This window comes from Schistocerca americana, chromosome 7 (genome assembly GCF_021461395.2).
Source record: "Schistocerca americana isolate TAMUIC-IGC-003095 chromosome 7, iqSchAmer2.1, whole genome shotgun sequence".
Classification (NCBI taxonomy): domain Eukaryota; kingdom Metazoa; phylum Arthropoda; class Insecta; order Orthoptera; family Acrididae; genus Schistocerca; species Schistocerca americana.
In genome coordinates, this window is record NC_060125.1 from 427229514 (window position 1) to 427253344 (window position 23831).

Below are 23831 nucleotides of genomic sequence, written 5' to 3' on the forward strand. Positions count from 1 at the left end.
AAAGTTTCCAACCGATTTCTCAAACACAAACAGCAGTTGACCGGTGTTGCCTGGTGAAACGTTGTTGTGATGCCACGTGTAAGGAGGAGAAATGCTTACCATCACGTTTCCGACTTTGATAAAGGTCGGATTGTAGCCTATCGCGATTGCGGTTTATTGTATCGCGACATTGCTGCTCGCGTTGGTCGAGATCCAATGACTGTTAGCAGAATATGGAATCTGTGGGTCCAGGAGGGTAATACGAAACGCCGTGCGGGATCCCAACGGCCTTGTATCACTAGCAGTCGAGATGACAGGCATCTTATCCGCATGGCTGTAACGAATCGTGCAGCCACGTCTCGATCCTTGAGTCAACAGATGGGGACGTTTGGAAGACAACAAACATCTGCACGAACGAACATCTGCACGAACGCACATTGGAAGCGTGTATTCGTCATCACCATACTGGCGTATCACCCGGCGTGATGGTATGGGGTGCCACTGGTTACACGTCTCGGTCACCTCTTGTTCGCATTGACAGCACTTGGAACAGTGGACGTTACATTTCAGATGCGTTACGACCGTGGCTCTACCCTTCATTCGATCCCTGCGAAACCCTACATTTCAGGAGGATTATGCACGACCAATGTCCTGTGCGGGCCTTTCAGGATACAGGAAATGTTCGAATGCTGCGCTGGCCAGTACATTCACCAGATCTCTCACCAATTGAAAACGTCTGGTCAATGGTGGCCGAGCAACTGGCTCGTCACAATACACCAGTCACTACTCTTGATGAACTATGGTATCGTGTTGAAGCTGCATGGGCAGCTGTACCTGTACACGCCATCCAAGCTCTGTTTGACTCAATGCCCAGGTGTATCAAGGCCGTTATTACGGCCAGAAGTGGTTGTTCTGGGTACTGATTTCTCAGGGTCTATGCACCCAAATTGCGTGAAATGTAATCACATGTCTGTTCTAGTATAATATATTTGTCCAATGAATACTCGTTTATCATCTGCATTTCTTTTTGGTGTAGCAATTTTAATGGCCAGTAGTGTACTTTGGGTTTCTATCACTCTGTAGCAGAGCGCACACGTAATCGGCCGTTATGTATTTTGACAGTAGGAAACTTTCTACCCTGTGCTACAATTTTCGTTACTTCTCCTAGATACTGGCACTTCGACCTTTCGACTTGTACAGGGTGTCCCATGTGGAGTACTGATTATTCAGCGATATGACCCGAGCGATCATTCGAATCAAAAAAGTCTAGTAAGCATAGGCTCTAAAATGCATAAATTACTAGCTACGTGCACTTGTTCCGTAGAAAAGATGTGTTTCACAATAGAGAATGTGAACCAGTGCTCGTAGCTCTTAAGTAGTTTAGGACCAAAATTTTCTAGACTTTTTTCTGGTTTTGGTCCACCTGTCAAAATAGGGAAAGCAAAGATCTTGCATTAGAAGAGATTTGTTTCACAGTATCGAAGATGAACATTTGCTTATAGCTCTTAATGTATGCATTTTAGAGCCCATGTTTACTAGACAGTTTCGCTTTCGAATGATCGTTTCTGTCATATCCCTGAATACTGACCATTCTTTCTGGGACACCTTGTATATATTATCAATAGGTAAGATTTAAGGTTAATGATTATCACTAAACCGTTTCATTTAAAAATTGGATTAAAACACATTGGATTAACAAAATGTAGGTTGTAGTTCCATAAACGCGAGCCCATTAGTTACCGTTATAGTCTGCCTGTGTTTGTACACGCTCCTGTTCTCTTGGAATTCTTTAGCAGATTCCAGAGGATAAATGAATCAGGTTGACCACAGAGAGTGAAGTCCATCTAAAATGACTAAAGCTGTAGATGCAGTATGGAAAAAGAACAAGGCCAGTAAAGAGTTTAATATTTCGAAAACACCACATATACTTGAGAAAGCATGAAAAACAAAAAGAGCCAGTGTAACAATTTCGGGTGAAGACCTTGAAGAAGAGCTGATTCACTGTTGCCTTGCAATGGAATGTTCTTTTTTTGGGCTAGCACGTAATTACTTGCGAAGAAAGCTCTTCCACAGTGGATTAGTCATTTTCTGAAGTGCCACAAAACTATGTCATCAAAAAGGAAGCCTACTGAAAAATCCGATAACAGCGTCCGCAGCTCGTGGTCGTGCGATAGCGTTCTCGCTTCCCGCGCCCGGGTTCACGGGTTCGATTCCCGGCGTGGTCAGGGATTTTCTCTGCCTCGTGGTGACTGGGTGTTGTGTGATGTCCTTAGGTTAGTTAGGTTTAAGTAGTTCTAAGTTCTAGGGGACTGAGGACCATAGATGTTAAGTCCCATAGTGCTCAGAGCCCAATCCTATAACAACGCTCTTGGTTCAGTATAGAAATGCGAATAAATTTCGTAGCTTCTGGGAGATGTTTATGAGAAATGTAAAATCACTCCTGGGAGAATTTACAGCGTTGATGGGAATGTCATTACTGCGGCACAATTTCAAGCGCGAGAAGTGTTTTGCCTTAAGGGTAAAAAGCTGGGCCGGCCGCGGTGGCCGTGCGGTTCTAGGCGGTCCAGTCCGGAGCCGCGCTGCTGCTACGGTCGCAGGTTCGAATCCTGCCTCGGGCATGGGTATGTGTGATGCCCTTAGGTTAGTTAGGTTTAAGTAGTTCTAAGTTCTAGGGGACTGATGACCACAGCAGTTGAGTCCCATAGTGCTCAGAGCCATTTGAACCATTTTTTTTAAAAAGCTGGTAGGTGCCTTGACACCAGCGAATGGGAGCCTTTATAACAAGTGTTACTCGTAAGAGTGCTAGTGGCCCATTCGGGCCTCCTTTAGTAATCTAGGGAACCATTGAAAACAGGATTCCAGCACGAATAATGTTTTGGAGTGCAAACTTCAGTGTGAAGCCAAATCAGCTCCCCCAATCAATGATTCCGACACTTCACCGACTTTGCCAATCCAACAAAGGACGGACCGCAGATTGTTTAACCTAAATCAGTCAACATCTTCGGTAGGTTCAAATGGTTCAAATGGCTCTGAGCACTATGGGACTCAACTGCTGAGGTCATTAGTCCCCTAGAACTTAGAACTAGTTAAACCTAACTAACCTAAGGACATCACAAACATCCATGCCCGAGGCAGGATTCGAACCTGCGACCGTAGCGGTCTTGCGGTTCCAGACTGCAGCGCCGTTAACCGCACGGCCACTTCGGCCGGCTCTTCGGTAGGTCTGGCTGTTTCTCTTCTATCAGCTAAACTCGAGGATCCTCATGATTTAACATTTTCTGAGACGAGCCCAATTTATTTCACTCACGTTCCAAAATACAGAAAGAGGATCTCGAATAGTGGACAAAAGCCTGCAGTTCTATAGTCATCGCATCAGTGCCTTTCAAAACCGAATTAGTTTTAGCTCAAAAAGGTTAAGAAGCCACGGAAACTAAAGAGCAAGCAGGGGATCATGTTCAAGGATGCAGATGTAATCACGGCTGGAGCCGAGGTTCAGCAGCAGAGCATTCAGGAAATGGTAAAGCACTCGTGAAAAAAGTCTAATTTAGAGAAAAATGCCGAAAGTTTAGTTCTGAAGATGAAAACTGCGTTTCTTCTGGAACGTCTGCACGTGCACTCCTCCCGTGAGTTTCCCAGTCCAGACAATATGACACTTTACGCATGATTTTGTGGCAGAAAGTTTTTGGAGCGTAGTTTGCACCTGTTTATGGTTGGGAGCGATCCGTTGGTTTAATGAAAGGAAATTCCTTTCGAAAACAAGTTCGCTAAATATTATATCTTTCACAATGGCTGGTTTCTACAGAAGCTTTCTGTCATCATCTGATCTTCGGAAATTTAACGAACATACATATCAGTCATAGGACTGTTTCCACTATATAACTGACATGTATGCACTTTAAATTTCTGAAGATGGGATGATGATAGCAAGCTTCCTTCGATATCAGGATCGTGTAATAAACAATATTTAGCGATCTTGGTTTCAGAAGGAATTTCTTTTTGTTAATTCTTGGAGTATTATAATGCGGGGCTTAAGTCATGGGCTCGTTGAGGGCCAACGTGTATTATACCGAGACTTAAAACGACGCACATTTTTGCCGCTAAATGATATAATTGGTGACGTAAGGGAGGGGGCATCCGGCCACCAGTCGTCGGTAAAATTCCCAAAACCCATATAACAATGCCGACCTTGTTGAGAAATAGGAACAGACATGGAAGAGGAAGAAGAAGAAGAAAAAAAGGAAGAAGAAGAAAACAGAAAGAAAAATAAACCCATATGCAGAAATACATAGAAAAGTAAGAAACTAAAAGACTGTCTTGATGGAACAGGAGTATATCATAACTGAAGTAGAATGAGATTTTCACTCTGCAGCGGAGTGTGCGCTGACATGAAAATTCCTGGCAGATTAAAACTGTGTGCCGGACCGAGACTCAAACTCTGGACCTTTGCCTTTCGCGGGCAAGTGCTCTACCAACTTTTTTTTTATATCTCATGTTGTTCGCTTTCGTTCGTTGCATCTGCTCGGGGCGGACGTCGTAAGACATCCGTTTTAAGCTCATTGTTGATCGATTAACTCAGTTTTTTTATTACAGAGGGCTGCTAACCCTCTGACCGAACACGCTGAGCTACCGTGCTGGCTATTTAACAAGAGAGCTTCTGTAATGTTTGGAAGGTAGGAGACGAGGTACTGGCAGAAGTAAAGCTGTGTGGACAGGGTGTGAGTCGTGCGTGGGTAGCTCAGTTGATAGAGCACTTGCCCGCGAAAGGGAAAGGTCCCGAGTTCGAGTCTCGGTCCGGCACACAGTTTTAATCGACCAGGAAGTTTCATAAGTGAAATATGTTGCAACTGAGAATAGTCTATGTTAAAGATACTAGCTGATCAGCCAGGACATTATGGCCACCGACCTATTATCTACATAAACCCGTCCAGGCGATAGCAGCGTCATTTGGCGGGGAATGATCGCTAGTCAGACACGCACGTTGCATGTAGTATCAGCGAGCGTGCTGTCCGTGTGTAGAATGGGGAAGGTTCAAATGTGTGTGAAATCTTATGGGACTTAACAGCTAGGGTCATCAGTCCCTAAGCTTAACACTACTTAACCTAAATTATCCTAAGGACAAACACACACACCCATTCCCGAGGGAGAACTCGAACCTCCGCCGGGACCAGCCGCACAGTTCATGACTGTAGCGCCTAAGACCGCTCGGCTAATCCCGCACGGCCAATGGGGCAGGCGCGCGATCTATCTGAGCCTGACCGACGATTGAATGTGATGATCCGGAGGCTTGGCACGAGCATTTCGGAAACTGCATGACTTGTCGGGTGTTCGAGGAGTGATATGGTGAGTATCTTAAATACGAGGAAAAACCAAGGTAAAACCACGTCCAGACATCGTGAAGTTTGGTGGCCACCCTTCATTACAAATGTCGGACATAGTAGGCTGGACAGTCGGCGAACTATGCTGGAGCTAAAATCAGACTTTAATGCTGGACGGAGTAAAAGTGTGTCTGAACACTCAGTGGACCGAACACTCTAACAATGGCCCTCTGCAGCCGACAACCCGAGCAGATGCCAATGTTAACACCACGACATCGTCAACTACGACTGAAATGGTGAAGTGATCATCGCCACTGGATGTTGGCGCAGTGACAGAGCGTTACAGGGTCTGATGAATCTTGATACGTTCTTAATCGTCCCATAGTGAGGGCACGTATCCGTCGTCTTCGAGGGGAACAGCTCCTTGACACCCGTACTGCGGGATGGAGAAAAGCTCTCAGCATCTCCGTTATGGCCTGGTTAACATTATCGTGAGCATCCAAGTGTCCAGTGGAGCTCGTGCAAGGCTCCATGACAGCCTAGGAGTATCGTACACTGGTTGCAGACTGCGTACACCCTTTCATGTCGATCATGTTTCCCGACGGCAGTGGCATTTTCCAACAAGATACCGCGCCATGTCAAAAGACCGGGAGTCTGGTATAGTGAGTGGTTCGAGGAACACACTGGCTAGTTCCAATTGATCTGCTGGCTTCCCAACTCGCCACACCTCAACCCGCTCAAACAAATTGTAATGTGATGGAACACGGTGACAGAGCCCATTGCAATCTCCCCGGAATTTAAGGGAATTAGGTGATTTGCGTGTGCAGATGTGGCGCCAACTCCCTCCAGCGACCTACCTCATTGTTTCCATGCCTATGCGATGCTGCTGTTATCCATGCAAAAGTGGGATATACCAGCTATTGGGTAAGTGGTCATAATGTTCTGGCTGATCAATGTAATACTTGGTAATGATTGTCTTTTAAGTTCTTCACCATCACTCATCCTCAGAAGGATGGATAGAGCCGTCAACCGCCGGAATCGCTGTTCGCCTAAGATATAAGAGTCAAGCAGGGGGTAGTCAGTTCATTATCCGACATTGACAGCTGCAGGCAGAGGGAGCATGGTGTTCATACTATCGATTTCTAACGCTATGGTGGGCACTTGCGCAGTGGCTCCGAAAAAAAAAAATGGTGGACCTTGCCGTTGGTGGGGAGGCTTCCGTGCCTCAGCGATACAGATGGCCGTACCGTAGGTGCAACCACAACGGAGGGGGATCTGTTGAGAGGCCAAACAAACATGTGGTTCCTGAGGAGGGGCAGTATCCTTTTCAGTAGTTGCAGGGGCAACAGTCTGGATGATTGACTGATCTGGCCTTGTAACATTAACCAAAACGGCCTTGCTGTGCTGGTACTGCGAACGGCTGAAACCAAGGGGAAACTACAGCCGTAATTTTTCAAAAATGGCTCTGAGCACTATGGGACTCAACTTCTGTGGTCATCAGTCCCCTAGAACTTAGAACTACTTAAACCTAACTAACCTAAGGACATCACACACATCCATGGCCGAGGCAGGATTCGAACCTGCAACCGTAGAAGTCCCGCGATTCCGGACTGCGCGCCTAGACGTAATTTTTCCCGAGGACATGCAGCTTTACTGTATGATTAAATGATGATGGCGTCCTCTTGGGTAAAATATTCCGGAGGTAAAATAGTCCCCCATTCGGATCTCCGGGCGGGGACTACTCGACGTCGTTATCAGGAGAAAGAAAATTGGCGTTCTACGGATCGGAGCGTGGAATGTCAGATCACTTAATCGGGCAGGTAGGTTAGAAAATTTAAAGAGGGAAATGGATAGGTTAAAGCTAGATATTGTAGGAATTAGTGAAGTTCGGTGGCAGGAGGAACAAGACTTTCAGTCAGGTGATTACAGGGTTATACATTCAAAATCAAATAGGGGTAATGCAGGAGTAGGTTTAATAATGAATAAAAAAATAGGAGTGTGGGTTAGCTACTACAAACAGCATAGTGAACGCATTATTGTGGCCAAGATAGACACAAAGCCCATGCCTACTACAGTAGTACAAGTTTATATGCCAACTAGCTCTGCAGATGATGAAGAAATAGATGAAATGTATGACGAGATAAAAGAAATTATTCAGGTAGTGAAGGGAGACGAAAATTTAATAGTCAGTAGGAAAAGGGAGAGAAGGAAACATAGTAGGTGAATATGGATTGGGGGGAAGAAATGAAAGAGGAAGCCGTCTGGCAGAATTTTGCACAGAGCATTACTTAATCATAGCTAACACTTGGTTCAAGAATCATAAAAGATGGTTGTATACCTGGAAGAACCCTGGAGATACTACAAGGTATCAGATAGATTATATAATGGTCAGACAGAGATTTATTAACCAGGTTTTAAACTGTAAGACATTTCCAGGGGCAGATGTGGATTCTGACCACAATCTATTGGTTATGAACTGCAGATTGAAACTGAAGAAGCTGCAAAAAGGTGAGAATTTAAGGAGATGGGACCTTGATAAACTGAAAGAACCAGAGGTTGTAGAGAGTTTCAGGGAGAGCATAAGGGAACAATTGACAGGAATGGGGGAAAGAAATACAGTAGAAGAAGAATGGGTAGCTCTGAGGGATGAAGTAGTGAAGGAAGCAGACGATCAAGTAGGTAAAAAGACGAGGGCTAGTAGAAATCCTTGGGTAACAGAAGAAATATTGAATTTAATTTATGAAAGGAGAAAATATAAAAATGCAGTAAATGAAGCAGGCAAAAAGGAATACAAACGTCTCAAAAATGAGATCGACAGGAAGTGCAAAATGGCTAAGCAGGGATGGCTAGAGGACAAATTTAAGGATGTAGAGGCTTGTCTCACTAGGGGTAAGATAGATACTGTTGTGGCGTAACAAGACAGCTACGCCACACTGAAGTAGCCGAAAGGCACGCGTAATCTCACGTAGGCTAGATAGAGGTCTGAAACAGGATACGTAATGAATGGTAGCAAGAAAAGTACGTAGCTGCTATAATACTTAACTTTTAATCCATCATTGGTATACAGCATTCCTTTGATGATACAAGTGGGACTCTATCTTAAAATAGTTAATGGCGCCTTGCTAGGTCGTAGCCATTGACTTAGCTGAAGGCTATTCTAACTGTCTCTCGGCAAATGAGAGAAAGGCTTCGCCAGTGTAGTCGCTAGCAAAGTCGTCGTACAACTGGGGCGAGTGCTAGTCCGTATCTCGAGACCTGCCTTGTAGTGGCGCTCGGTCTGCGATCACACAGTGGCGACACGCGGGTCCGACATGTACTAAATGGACCGCGGCCGATTTAAAGCTACCACCTAGCAAGTGTGGTGTCTGGCGGTGACACCACAGATACTGCCTACAGGAAAATTAAAGAGACCTTTGGAGAGAAAAGAACCACTTTTGTGAATATCAAGAGCTCAGATGGCAACCCAGTTCTAAGCAAAGAAGGGAAGGCAGAAAGGTGGAAGGAGTATATAGAGGGTTTATACAAGGGCGATGTACTTGAGGACAATATTATGGAAATGGAAGAGGATGTAGATGAAGACGAAATGGGAGATAAGATACTGCGTGAAGAGTTTGACAGAGCACTGAAAGACCTGAGTCGAAACAAGGCCCCGGGAGTAGACAACATTCCATTAGAACTACTGATGGCGTTGGGAGAGCCAGTCATGACAAAACTCTACCATCTGATGAGCAAGATGTATGAGACAGGTGAAATACCCTCAGACTTCAAGAAGAATATAATAATTCCAATCCCAAAGAAAGCAGGTGTTGACAGATGTGAAAATTACCGAACTATCAGTTTAATAAGTCACAGCTGCAAAATACTAACACGAATTGTTTAAAGAAGCGGACCTCGGGGAAGATCAGTTTGGATTCCGTAGAAATGTTGGAACACGTGAGGCAATACTAACCTTACGATTTATCTTAGAAGAAAGATTAAGAAAAGGCAAACCTACGTTTCTAGCATTTGTAGACTTAGAGAAAGCTTTTGACAATGTTAACTGGAACACTCTCTTTCAAATTATAAAGGTGGCAGGGGTAAAATACAGGGAGCGAAAGGCTATTTACAATTTGTACAGAAACCAGATGGCAGAGTCGAGGGGCATGAAAGGGAAGCAGTGGTTGGGAAGGGAGTGAGACAGGGTTGTAGCCTCTCCCCGATGTTATTCAATCTGTATATTGAGCAAGCAGTGAAGGAAACAAAAGAAAAATTCGGAGTAGGTATTAAAATTCATGGAGAAGAAGTAAAAACTTTGAGGTTCGTCGATGACATTGTAATTCTGTCAGAGACAGCAAATGACTTGGAAGAGCAGTTGAACGGAATGGGCAGTGTCTTGAAAGGAGGATATAAGATGAACATCAACAAAAGCAAAACGAGGATAATGGAATGTAGTCAAATTAAATCGGGTGATGCTGAGGGAATTAGATTAGGAAATGAGGCACTTAAAGTAGTAAAGGAGTTTTGCTATTTAGGGAGCAAAATAACTGATGATGGTCGAAGTAGAGAGGATATAAAATGTGGACTGGCAATGGCAAGGAAATCGTTTCTGAAGAAGAGAAATTTGTTAACATCGAGTATAGATTTTAGTGTCAGGAAGTCGTCTGTCAGGAAGTCGTTTCTGAAAGTATTTGTATGGAGTGTAGCCATGTATGGAAGTGAAACATGGACGATAACTAGTTTGGACAAGAAGAGAATAGAAGCTTTCGAAATGTGGTGCTATAGAAGAATGCTGAAGATAAGGTGGGTAGATCACGTAACTAATGAGGAGGTATTGAATAGGATTGGGGAGAAGAGAAGTTTGTGACACAACTTGACTAGAAGAAGGGATCGGTTGGTAGGACACGTTTTGGGGCATCAAGGGATCACAAATTTAGCATTGGTGGGCAGCGTGGAGGGTAAAAATCGTAGAGGGAGACCAAGAGATGAATACACTAAGCAGATTCAGAAGGATGTAGGTTGCAGTAGGTACTGGGAGATGAAGAAGCTTGCACAGGATAGAGTAGCATGGAGAGCTGCATCAAACCAGTCTCAGGACTGAAGACCACAACGTGGTGAGGTACTACGCTTGTAAAATTCACCACAGAAATAAACTGTGTGTGGAATGGGTGATGGTTGTTTACCGACAGTAGCATAACCAACAATAAAGAGCCGTCAACCACACTAACTTAAACTAAAACGCCAAAGAAACTGTTATAGGCATGCGTATTCAAATACAAAGATGTGTAAACACGCAGGACATGGCGCTGCGGTCGGCAACTCCTATACAAGACAAGTGTCTGGTGCAGTTATTAGATTGTTTACTGCTGCTGCATCGGCAGGTTATCAAGATGTAAGGGAGTTTGAACATGGTGATATAGTCGGCGCACGAGCGATGGGACACAGCATCTTCGAGGTAGCGATGAAGTGGGGATTTTTCCGTACGACCATTTCACGAGTGTACTGTGAATATTAGGAATCTGATAAAACATCAAATATCCGACATCGCTGCTGCCGGAAGACGATTGTGCATGAACGCGACCAATGACGACTGAAGAGAATCGTTCAATTGGTGACAGAAGTGCAACCCTTCCGTAAATTGCTGAAGATTTCAATGCTGGGCCATCAACAAGTGTCAGCGTGCGAACCATTCAACGAAACATCATCAATATGGGCTTTCGGAACCGACTGCCCACTCGTGTACCCTTGATGACTGCAAAACACAAGGTTTTACGCCTGGCCTGGACTGTTGATGACTGGAAACCTATTGTCTGGTCCGACAAGTCTCGTTTCAAATTGTATTGAGAGGATGGACGTGTACGGGTATGGAGGCAACCTCATGAATCCGTCGACCCTGCATGTCAGCAGGGGACTGTTCAAGCTGGTGGAGGCTCTGTAATGTTGTGGGGCGTGTGCAGTTGGAGTGATATGGGACGCCTGATACTCTGACAAGTGCCACGTACTTAAGCATCCTGTCTGATCGCCTGCATCCATTCATGTCCATTGTGCATTCAGATGGACTTGGGCAATTCTAGCAGGACAATGCGACAAGTCTAAAACTTCTACAGTGTGGCTCCAGGAACACCCTTCTCAGTTTGAAAACTCCCGGTGGCCACCAAACTCCCCGGACATGAACATTATTGAGCATATCTGGAATGCCTTGCAACGTGCTGTTCAGAAGAGATCTCCGACTCCTCGTACTCTTACGGATTTGTGGACATCCTTGCAGGATTATTCATGGTGTCATGTCCCTACAGCACTATTTCAGACATTAGTCGAGTCCATGCCACGTCGTGTTGCGGCACTTCTTCGTGCTCGCGAGGGTCGTACACGATATTAGGCAGGTGTAGCAGTTTCTTTGGCTCTTCAGTGTATGACAAAGTATGTTATGTAAGTCATTTTTTTTGCAAGCTAATGAATTACGTTGAAGTAATTGTTTGTTATAAAAAACTACAAAACGTTAACAGGGATTTTTATTTATTGCATTGTCGCGGCGGATACTTGGCGTAAGCAAATGGATATTCTGGGTGTGATACGTAGTTTTTCGGGCCGCTAGGTCGCATTTTGTCCTAGCGGACAGTCGTTCCCTGCTATATTGCTTGATAAGTTCTCAAAGAAAAGAGAATTCAGTTACCTATCAGTCAAAGGTACGGCAATTAATCGCCCAATATTTGATAATTGTGAGAACAAGTCATAAATAAGAGTTTTAACGCGTCTGAGAATCATTAATCTTTGTTCAGAGGTCAATGCAAGTCGCGGTTCAGCAGTTCTGCCTGTTTCTGATAGGAACAGGTAATCAGCTGCACAGACATTACGAAAATATTTAATTGCAACTAAACTGGACTAGAGATCGAATGATTTGTGCCACTATTCGATGGAAAAACATTTTAGACGAACCTGAAACAAAAGTACTTCGGTAACATAGTGTTGTTATGATGCCTAAGTAGCAAGTCTAATTAATTTTGAACGTCGAATGCAAAATCAGTATAACACAAAACTACACTTACGCTAGTGCACGGGTTGTAGCACTTTAAGATGTAACAATAGCATGGACGAGATTCCATGGTCGATGCAAAAGTGAGAAATCAATAATGAAACTAAATATTGTTAAAGATCTGGAATAGTAAATGAAGTGTTACGAAAACTAACTGTCGCAAAATCTCTCGCGGCCCTGTGGGTGTTGGTATCGTGCAAGGAAGCGCGTGATGGGCTGACCAGTTAGCCACTGTGCTCTACAGCTGGCACGGCTGAGACTCGACAAGAGTCGCGGGATCGATGCCCCGGAGAACGCCTGCGACCGAGATTGCCGGCGGCGAGCATCGGCCCAATTACATTCATTCGGCACGGGTCACGCGAAACCAGCGCGTCGCGGCGCCACGCGAACCGCAGTGTAGGAATCAGACCGCCTAATTAAGCGGAGTCCGCAAGGAGCCGCGGGCCCGCAGCTGATGGCTGCAGGTGCGTTTCTGTAAGGCGACACAGTGCGTACGTAGCACAGATGGGAAACTGCTTTTGCACTGCTGTCACTAGTACGCAGCAGTGCCATTTGTTCGAAGCAGGAGTGTACAACCACTATTTGTCTTGTATATGCCCACATGCTTCGGGATGATCGTTCTCGGTCGTATGTTCTCCGCTATATGACACACTTGCGCTCAAAAGTGTTCTTCAGGGACTAGAGTATTGCCAGCAGTGCACCAGGAGAGTGTGATAGGACCGCTCTCGTTCTCTATAAATTGGCTGACAGCGTGAGCGGCAATCATCGTGTGTTTGTTGATGACGCTGTAGTAACCTACTGGCCATTAAAATTGCTACACCGAGAAGAAATGCAGATGATAAACGGGTATTCATTGGACAAATATATTATACTAGAACTGCCATGCGATTACATTTTCTCGCAATTTGGGTGCATAGATCCTGAGAAATAAGTACCCAGAACAACTACCTTTGGCCTAATAACGGCATTGATACGTCTGGGCATTGAGTCAAACAGAGCTTGGATGGCGTGTACAGGTGCAGCTGCCCATGCAGCTTCAACACGATACCATAGTTCATCAAGAGTAGTGACTGGTGTATTGTGACGAGCCAGTTGCTCGGCCACCATTGACCAGACCTTTTCAATTGGTGAGAGATCTAGAGAATGTGCTGGCCGGGGCAGCAGTCGAACATTTTCTGTATCCAGAAAGGCCCGTACAGGACCTGCAACATGCGGTCGTGCATTATCCTGCTCAAATGTAGGGTTTCGCAGGGATCGAATGAAGGGTAGAGCCACGGTCGTAACGCATCTGAAATGTAAAGTCCACTGTTCAAATTGCCGTCAACGCGAACAAGAGGTGACCGAGACGTGTAACCAATGGCACCCCATACCATCACGAAGGGTGATACGCCAGTATGGCGATGACGAATACACGCTTCCAATGTGCGTTCACCGCGATGTGGCCAAACATGGATGTGCCCATCACGATGCTGTAAACAGAACCTGGATTCTTCCGAAAAAATGACGTTTTGCCATTCGTGCACCCAGGTTCGTCGTTGAGTACACCATCGCAGGCAGTCCTATCTGTGATGTATCGTCAAGGGTAACCGCAGCCATGGTCTCCGAGCTGATAGTCCATGCTGCTGCGAACGTTGTCGAACTGTTCGTGCAGATGGTTGTTGTCTTGCACACGTCCCCACCTGTTGACTCAAGGATCGAGACGTGGCTGCACGATCCGTTACAGTCATGCGGATAAGATGCCTGTCATCTCGACTGCAAGTGATACGAGGCCGTTGGGATCCAGAACGGCGTTCCGTATTACCCTGCTAAGCCCACCGATTCTGTACTCTGCTGCCGGCCGCGGTGGTCTAGCGGTTCTGGCGCTGCAGTCCGGAACCGCGGGACTGCTACGGTCGCAGGTTCGAATCCTGCCTCGGGCATGGTTGTGTGTGATGTCCTTAGGTTAGTTAGGTTTAAGTAGTTCTAAGTTCTAGGGGACTTATGACCTAAGATGTTGAGTCCCATAGTGCTCAGAGCCATTTGAACCATTTTCTATACTCTGCTAACAGTCATTGGATCTCGACCAACGCGAGCAGCAATGTCGTGATACGATAAACCGCAATCGCGATAGGCTACAATTCGACCTTTATCAAAGTCGGAAACGTGATGATACGCATTTCTCCTCCTTACACGAGGCATCACAACAACGTTTCACGGGGCAACTCCGGTCAACTGCTGTTTGTGTATGAGAAATCGGTCGGAGACTTTCCTCTGTCAGCACGTTGTAGGTGTCGCCACCGGCGTTAACCTTGTGTGAATGCTCTGAAAAGCTAATCATTTGCATATCACAGCATCTTCTTCCTGTCGGTTAAATTTCGTGTCTGTAGCACGTCATCTTCGTGGTGTTGCAATTTTAATGGCCAGCAGTGTATATGGGAAAAGTGTCGTCGTTGAGTGACTGAAGGACACAGGATGATTTAGACAGTATTTCTATTTGTATGGTGAATGGGAGCTTGCTCCAAATATAGAAAAATCTTAATTTAGATGAGTAGGAAAAACACTACTAAAATATTTGAATACAGTATTGACGATGTATTGCTTGACATAGTCACGATGTTTAAATATCTAGGTGTAATATTGCAAAATGATATGAAAGGAACGAGCATGCAAGTTCAGTAGTTTGCGAAACGAATGGTAAATCGGTTTATTGAGAGAATCTTAGGAACATGTAGCTCATCAACAAGGTAGATCACATGAAAAATACTACTGCGACCAATTCTTGAGTACAGAGCGAGTGTTTTGGATCCACACACGGTCGGGTCGTATTAACCGAGGACTTTAAAGCACCGCAGAAGCGTGCCAACTTTGACTGTCAGGTTCGATCAACAAGCGCGTATTTCGGAAATTTAGAGAGGGGATTTGCAGGTGATCGCAGAAGAATCTAATCCCACTAACGTCCTACTTCTTGCGAAAGGACCGTGAAAATAAGATATGAGAAATTAGGGCTTCTACGGAGGCATAATGACAGTAGTTTTTCCCTCGCTGTGTTTGCTAGTGAAACAGTAATGGGAATGACCAGTAGTGGTACCAAGTACTTCCCCGCATACAGCGCATGGTGGCTTGCAGAATATACCGGGTGATTAAAAAGTCAGTATAAATTTGAAAATTGAATAAATCACGGAATAATGTACACTCCTGGAAATGGAAAAAAGAACACATTGACACCGGTGTGTCAGACCCACCATACTTGCTCCGGACACTGCGAGAGGGCTGTACAAGCAATGATCACACGCACGGCACAGCGGGCACACCAAGAACCGCGGTGTTGGCCGTCGAATGGCGCTAGCTGCGCAGCATTTGTGCACCGCCGCCGTCAGTGTCAGCCAGCTTGCCGTGGCATACGGAGCTCCATCGCAGTCTTTAACACTGGTGGCATGCCGCGACAGCGTGGACGTGAACCGTATGTGCAGTTGACGGACTTTGAGCGAGGGCGTATAGTGGGCATGCGGGAGGCCGGGTGGACGTACCGCCGAATTGCTCAACACGTGGGGCGTGAGGTCTCCACAGTACATCGATGTTGTCGCCAGTGGTCGGCGGAAGGTGCATGTGCCCGTCGACCTGGGACCGGACCGCAGCGACGCACGGATGCACGCCAAGACCGTAGGATCCTACGCAGTGCCGTAGGGGACCGCACCACCACTTCCCAGCAAATTAGGGACACTGTTGCTCCTGGGGTATCGGCGAGGACCATTCGCAACCGTCTCCATGAAGCTGGGCTACGGTCCCGCACACCGTTAGGCCGTCTTCCGCTCACGCCCCATCATCGTGCAGCCCGCCTCCAGTGGTGTCGCGACAGGCGTGAATGGAGGGACGAATGGAGACGTGTCGTCTTCAGTGATGAGAGTCGCTTCTGCCTTGGTGCCAATGATGGTCGTATGCGTGTTTGGCGCCGTGCAGGTGAGCGCCACAATCAGGACTGCATACGACCGAGGCACACAGGGCCAACACCCGGCATCATGGTGTGGGGAGCGATCTCCTACACTGGCCGTACACCACTAGTGATCGTCGAGGGGACACTGAATAGTGCACGGTACATCCAAACCGTCATCGAACCCATCGTTCTACCATTTCTAGACCGGCAAGGGAACTTGCTGTTCCAACAGGACAATGCACGTCCGCATGTATCCCGTGCCACCCAACGTGCTCTAGAAGGTGTAAGTCAACTACCCTGGCCAGCAAGATCTCCGGATCTGTCCCCCATTGAGCATGTTTGGGACTGGATGAAGCGTCGTCTCACGCAGTCTGCACGTCCAGCACGAACGCTGGTCCAACTGGGGCGCCAGGTGGAAGTGGCATGGCAAGCCGTTCCACAGGACTACATCCAGCATCTCTACGATCGTCTCCATGGGAGAATAGCAGCCTGCATTGCTGCGAAAGGTGGATATACACTGTACTAGTGCCGACATTGTGCATGCTCTGTTGCCTGTGTCTATGTGCCTGTGGTTCTGTCAGTGTGATCATGTGATGTATCTGACCCCAGGAATGTGTCAATAAAGTTTCCCCTTCCTGGGACAATGAATTCACGGTGTTCTTATTTCAATTTCCAGGAGTGTAGATAGAGAGGTACAAATTGACACACATGCTTGGAATGACATGAAGTTTTATTAGAACCAAAAAAATACAAAGGTTCACAAGATGTCCGGCAGATGGCGCTTCATCTGATCAGAAAAGCAATAATTAGCACAACAAAGTAAGACAAAGCAAAGCTGATGTTCTTTACAGGAAATGCTCAATATGTCCACCATCATTCCTCAGCAATAGCTGTAGTCGAGGAATAACGTTGTGAACAGCACTGTAAAGCATGTCCGGAGTTATGGTGAGGCATCCCTAGAGATCCCTAGGGATGTCGGTCGATCACTATAAACTTGCGACTTCAGGTAACCCCAAAGCCAATAATCGTACGGACTGAGGTCTGGGGACCTGGAAGGCCAAGCATGACGAAAGTGGCGGCTGAGCACACGATGATCACCAAACGACGGGCGCAAGAGGTCTTTCACGCGTCTAGCATTTTTATTGTTCTAATAAAACCCCATTTCATTCCAAGCATATGTGTCAATTTTTACCTCTCTATCTACATTATTCCGTGGTTTATTAAGTTTTCAGATTTATACTGACTTTTTGATCACCCGGTATTCAGGGTGACCCGAAAGTCCGTTAACGTTTGAAAAAGCACCAATTCATGGAAAATGTAAGCAGAGAGGTAAAATTGGACACGCACGCCTGAAATGACATGGGGATTTATTCAAACCAAAAACGAGTGCAAGAACTGGCCAACAGATAGCTCTGGACAGCAACACTCCATGGGTCTATCAGCACCCACAGCCAATGTCATTCCATTGTACAATGTTTGTTCGCCGATGGTGATACTGTGTTCCAAGGCGACAGGGCTGCCGTTCACACAGCTCGCATCGTCCAGGACAGAGTTTGTGGGCACGAAGATAAATTGTCACACGTCCCCTGCCATCGCAGTCACTAGATCGCAATATTAGTGAGCCTTTATGGGCTAGTTTGGAGAGAACGGTACGTGATCGCTATCCACTTCCACCGTCGTTAACTTAATTTTCCGCTGTTTTGCAGGAAGAATGGTATACGACTTCCTTGAAAACGATAGAGAACTTATATTTATCCATTCCGAGGCGACTGGGAGCTGTTTTGAATGACAATGGTTTTCCTGTAGCGTATTACAGATGATAATGTCTAGTGTTTGGTGTTTCCTTATATTTGTCCAGCGATTGGACGTGTGTTATCTCTGCTTTATGAGAGACAAGTTTCTCACGCCATTGGATAAAGCTATCCTTGTTGAAAGTCGATTGATGTGGCTTACGCACGACGAGGTACTACCAAATTTTCTAAGACTCGTACGATAGTGCCTAACACAAACGCTAATCGAATGCTGGATTTATTAAGAACCTGCAGTAGCATGCTCTCTCCGTGCACGTGAGCTGAATCCATCAGATCTCTAGCTTTGGACACAGCACGGGCACCCATTTACAATGATGATCAGATTGGAGGGCAGCCTGATATTTTCGCACGATATCGGCATTCTTTGAGTGTAAGAATGAGACGTAACCACTTTGAACACTTTCTGTAGTGTCAACGGATCTACATCTATATCTACATCTGCGTGATTACTCTGCTATTCACAATAAAGTGCCTGGCAGAGGGTTCAATGAACCACCTTCAAGCTGTCACTGTACCGTTCCACTCTCGAACGTCGTGCGGGAAAGACGAGCATTTAAAGTTTTCTGCGTGAGCCCTAATTTATCTTATTTTCTCGTGATGATCATTTCTCCCCATGTAGGTGAGTGCCAACAAATTGTTTTTGCAATCGGAGGAGAAAAATTGTGATTGAAATTTCATGAGAAGATCCTGTCGCAACGAAAAACGCCTTTTGTTTTAATGATAGCCACTCCAATTCACGCATCACGTTTGGGGCACTATCTCCCCTACTCCGCAATAATACAAAACGAGCTGCCCTTCATTGTACTTTTTCGATGACATCCGTCAGTCTCATCTGATGCGGATCCCACACCGTACAGCAATACTCGAGAACAGGGCGGACAACCGTGGTGTAAGGAGTCTCTTTAGTAGAACTGTTGCACCTTATAAGTGTTCTGCCAATGAATCGAAATCTTTGGTTGGCTCTACCCACAAAATTATATATGTGATCGTTTCAATTTAGGGTATTTGTAATTGCAGTGGCTAAGTATTTAGTTGAATGTACAGCCTTCATATTTGTGTGACTTATCGCGTAATCGAAATTTAGCCGATTTCTTTTAGTATTCATGTGAATGACTTCACACTTTTGTTTATTCAGGGTCAACTGCCACTTTTCGCACCATTCAGATATCTTACCTCAATCATTTTGCAATTCGTTTTGGTCATCTGATGACTTAACAAGACGGTAAATGACAGCATCATCTGCAAACAATCTAAGACTGCCACTGAGATTGTCTCCTATGTGTTAATATAGATCAATAACAATAGAGGGCCTATAACACTTTCTTGGGGAACGCCGGATATTATTTCTGTTTTACTTTATGACTTTCCGTCCATTACTACGAACTGTGACTTTCTGACAGGAAATCACGAATCCAGTCTCACAACTGAGGCGATATTCCATAGGCACGTAATTTGGTTAGAAGACGATTTTTAGCAACGGTGTCGAAAGCCTTCTGGAAATCTAACAGTATGGCATCAATTTGACATCCCCTGTCGATAGCCCTCATTACTTCATGAGTATAAAGGGCCAGTTGTATTGTAGAGTGTAAAGTGGACGAGACTCTTTATGCTAAGGATTATTGAAAGTATCAAGAACTGAAGAGTACTCGCTGTCTGCCTTTTTATTAAGCAAGTGATGTCGTTATCTAATTTTGAAACAGAAAATTTTGATACCCTTTTTCTCTCTCGAGAAGAGCGCAAGCTTCTACTTTTGCAACTGTGTTCCTTTTTCTCATCATACTGGCTTTCATGTTTTCTCGGCGTGATCGATTAATTCTGCGCTTATGGATTGATATTTTGACGACCGACCCAATTGTCTTCTTGAGTTCGACGAGGTGTCGTTAGACATATTCGTTTCGTGGACTCAAAATAGACTGTAGAGTTTATTGCATTATTTATCTACGCATATTATAAAGTCCTCCTCCGCGTTTTTCTGTATGTATATGAAGGCAAATCTCAGGGAGTTCTATAGAGATTTTCATATGGTTATCAACTAATCACTAACAGATAGACGAGTCACAACGAAAATGGTGTATACAGGGAGTTTCAAAAATACCAAAACAAGAAAAAAAACGTCTGTTAACATGGGCTCTAAAATGCATACCTTAAGAGCTATGAACACTTTTTGTCTTCGTTACACTGAAACTCCTCTCTTCTGTTGAACAAGGGCTCATAGGTCTAAAAATATAGTTTTTAGAGCACATGTTTATTGTACTTTTTTCTTTTTTTAATTAAGGGATCTGTCGCCAAAGTTTGTAAAAGTATTTTTATAACACCCTTTATAATTTATTGGTTCAAATGGCTCTGAGCACTATGGGACTTAACTTCTCAGGTCATCAGTCCCCTAGAACTTAGAACTACTTAAACCTAACTAAACTAAGGACATCACACACATCCATGCCCGAGGCAGGATTCGAACCTGCGACCATAGCGGTCTATAATTTACTATCGCTACGCCAGAAAAGTTGTCTAGTCATCCGAAGCAGGCCTATGTCGCTAGTTATCATGTACTTCAGACTCTGGTTGCAGTCCTGGCAGCGAGTACGCACTATTACGCAGCTCGCAGCAAGAAGAAGATGGTAGAAGAAGCACATCATTAATTCAGAATCGGTTTTGCGCAACTGTAGAATAAGCAGCAGGCCAGGAAAGCTCAGGCGGCTGCGATTGCACTCACTGCTGTACTTGTGGCCGAAGACGTAGAACTTATGCTCGAAGTACTTCTCGCTGGAGCGGAACTTGTGGGGGCCGGCGACTGCGGCGGCGGTTGCTGCGGCGGCGGCGGCGCCGGCGGCGGCCACGCGGTGCCTCGGGTAGGTGGCGCGGTGCTGCGGCGTCCGCGCCGGCGGCGGCCCGGGGGCGGAGGCGGGGGTGGTGCTGGGGGCGGCGCCGGGGGCTGCCGGGGCCGGCGCCGGCTGGACCCAGTCGTCGGCGCGGCAGCCCGGGCACAGCTCGCTCGTCACGTCGGCCACCCCGGGGCTGCTGGAAGGACGCCACACCCTGACGACCAGGTGACTGCGGCACGCACAGTGTTCGCAAACCTCCGTGCTTTGCTCATCATGAGTTCACCTCTAATGTAGACAAGCACATTACTGGTTGTCGACCCTAGTGTACCTCCACCTGGTATTGTACCACAACTGCAAATATGCCGTACATACTGTTGCGTAGAAAAACTATATATTCTCTTTATTTTCAAATTAACGGCAAACAGGTGTATATGAAGATGTTTTCTTTTTGTTTACTACGATTGATTTAGAAAAAAATGGTTCAAATGGCTCTAAGCACTATGGGACCTAACATCTGAGGTCATCAGTCCCCTAGACTTAGAACTACTTAAACCTAACTAACCTAAGGACATCACACACATCCATGCCCGAGGCAGGATCCGATCCTGCGACCGTCGCTGCAGCGCGAATCCGGGATGAAGCGCCTAGAACCGCTCGGCCACAGCGGCCGGTCGATTTAGAAGCTCTGATGTCTTCATAATCAGGCATATGTCGTTACAATCAAATTTCTTCCCACTCACGAGGAATATGTTATCTCCTTGTAGAATTAGTAAACAGACAATCACTAGCAAATTGGAAGATTTATTAGAACCCCTTTACCATGTTTTCAATGTTTATAATAACGCCTTCTTCAGGAGGAAACAAAGACAATCCAAGCAAGTTAATAGTACCTCGTTACGATTGCAAAAACAAAATTTATTCAGACTCACTGGATTACATGTTGAGGCAGAGGTACGTTAAAATATAGCCGAAAGACATCGGTCAAACAAAGGTGACGTTTTATATTTGAATGAAGCCTGTGCCACAACATGTAATCCAGTAAGTCTGAATGAGTTTTGTTTTAAGAAGACGTTTTTGTAAACGCAACTGATTGGCTGTTTACTATTTCTACAAGAAGGTTTCATTCTACGGTTGCTGCTCCAGCCATATACAAATTTTTAATATTTTTTTATCTGCTTAATCGCTATTGTCACGGCATGTGCTGATAATGAAGACATCAAAGCTTCGAAATCACTCGTAATAAATGAACAGAATTAAATACAGCTGTTGGAATCAATTTCATAATAAAGAGAGTAAACAGTTATTCTTTGCAACAATAGTATACCAGTATCTCTTCAGCAAAGCAGAAGATGAATACCCTACATATTATGATTGAAGAGGATAATCCCAAAACTAATGCCTCCCATTTATTTTTATGGAAAGTACAACAGACTCACGAAGCACAATAACACAGATAAACAGAGCGAGAGTTTAGCTATATACTATCATTTTTCCACGTAGTCACCGTCATTCGTTACGAAATTTTCCCAGCGACGAACAGGAACCTGCGTGCCGCGTCCGTTGAAACCTGAACAAGGCCAGACACTGTGTTATTGGTTGCCGTATTTTCTAATGGAAGCATGCAGCCTTATAAATGTTCGTATAACAATAATTTATTTTGCCAGGATAGTCTAATTACTACAAATATTCACATTTCAGCATAATATTGTCGTCTTCGGATGGCATAATTAATCCACTGTTTAGGCTTCTTTAATGAATTCTAGCTATATAACAAACATAATGAAATAGTATAAAATATGTCAGTAAATATGTATGATAGCCAGAGTTTATATATTATCTTGAAACTGTGGATTAATCATCACATTTGAAGATGGCTATATTAGGCTGAAACCGGTAATTTGAATAGTTGTAGTAATTAGGCTACGTTGACGCAAAAAATTCTTATACTGCACTACAGCTTTGACAAAACCGTCTGTGTCCTGCAAATGTAGGTCACCTAGTCAGTCTTCATAGACCCAAAGATGTGGAAGTCTGATGGCGTTAAATCAGGTCTGTATGGTGCCTGTGGTAGGATAGTCATGCTAAATTTGGCAGTGCGTCCTGTGGGCGGAAAACTATTGCGACCGTGGCATTGGCATGTTACAAGTGAAAGTTTCTCTTCTTCTCTGGACTTAGCTTGAAAATTCGGGTTTTCCACTGTGCCATGTTCTGAACTATCAGCTGATATAGACTCCAAGAAATCCAGAAGAACCACATCCCACCTATCCCAGGGGTCTGTACACTTAACTTTACCTGCAGATAGCTGTCTCCTGGAAGTTGTTCTTTGTTGGAGAATTAGCATGACGCCACTCCGTGGACTGGCTTTTGGATTCCGGACCGTAGTGGTGACAGGACGTGTAATCTCTGGTCATGGTACTGTTCAGATAACAGATTAATGTCGATGTGAGCGCAAAAAGTGGCAATTAATATAAATGAGAAGAGATAATTAATAATTTTTTTATTCCTTCACTACTAAATTATTATAAATAACTGCCACCTACTCTTCTCGACGGTATCCTAATATCCTAACAGAAAAGGTAATGGACTTGGCTGAAACTTAGGATGAGCACCTCAACTGGCCGAAATACATTGTCACCACTTGAAAGAAGACTTCCCCTTGTCTTTATGCCCTCCAGAACTTACGCGACGTGTGAGACACGTCTGAAAAGTTCGGTGAATTGTCTCAGAAAAGAAAGGAAACAAGCGTTACAAATAAAATACTCGTATTTTTACTGGCCTTCGGGGTGCACTCAGAATCGTAATGCCAATTGAGGAGCTACTCGACCGAGCAGTCTCCGGTCAAAGAAAACCATCTAACGACAGGGAGAACGGTTTGCTGACCACACGCCCCTCCTATCCGCATCCTCATCTGAGGATGACACGGCGGTCGGATGGTCCCGGTGGGCCACTTGTGGTCTGAATACTGAGTGCTTTTTTTTACTGGCC

General features: G+C 45.2%; 1 protein-coding gene across 1 annotated transcript in view; it reads right to left on the reverse strand.

The window, feature by feature from the left end:
- The window catches only part of LOC124622981 (arrestin domain-containing protein 17-like), a 192552-nt gene that overhangs the window by 131208 nt on the left and 37513 nt on the right, over window positions 1-23831 (reverse strand). Inside the window, exons 4-5 of the mRNA XM_047148770.1 lie at window positions 21130-21197; window positions 20738-20830 (exon numbers count right to left, since the gene is read on the reverse strand). Coding sequence (XP_047004726.1) covers window positions 20738-20830; window positions 21130-21197 — 161 coding nt within the window. The remainder of the gene's footprint in view (window positions 1-20737; window positions 20831-21129; window positions 21198-23831) is intronic.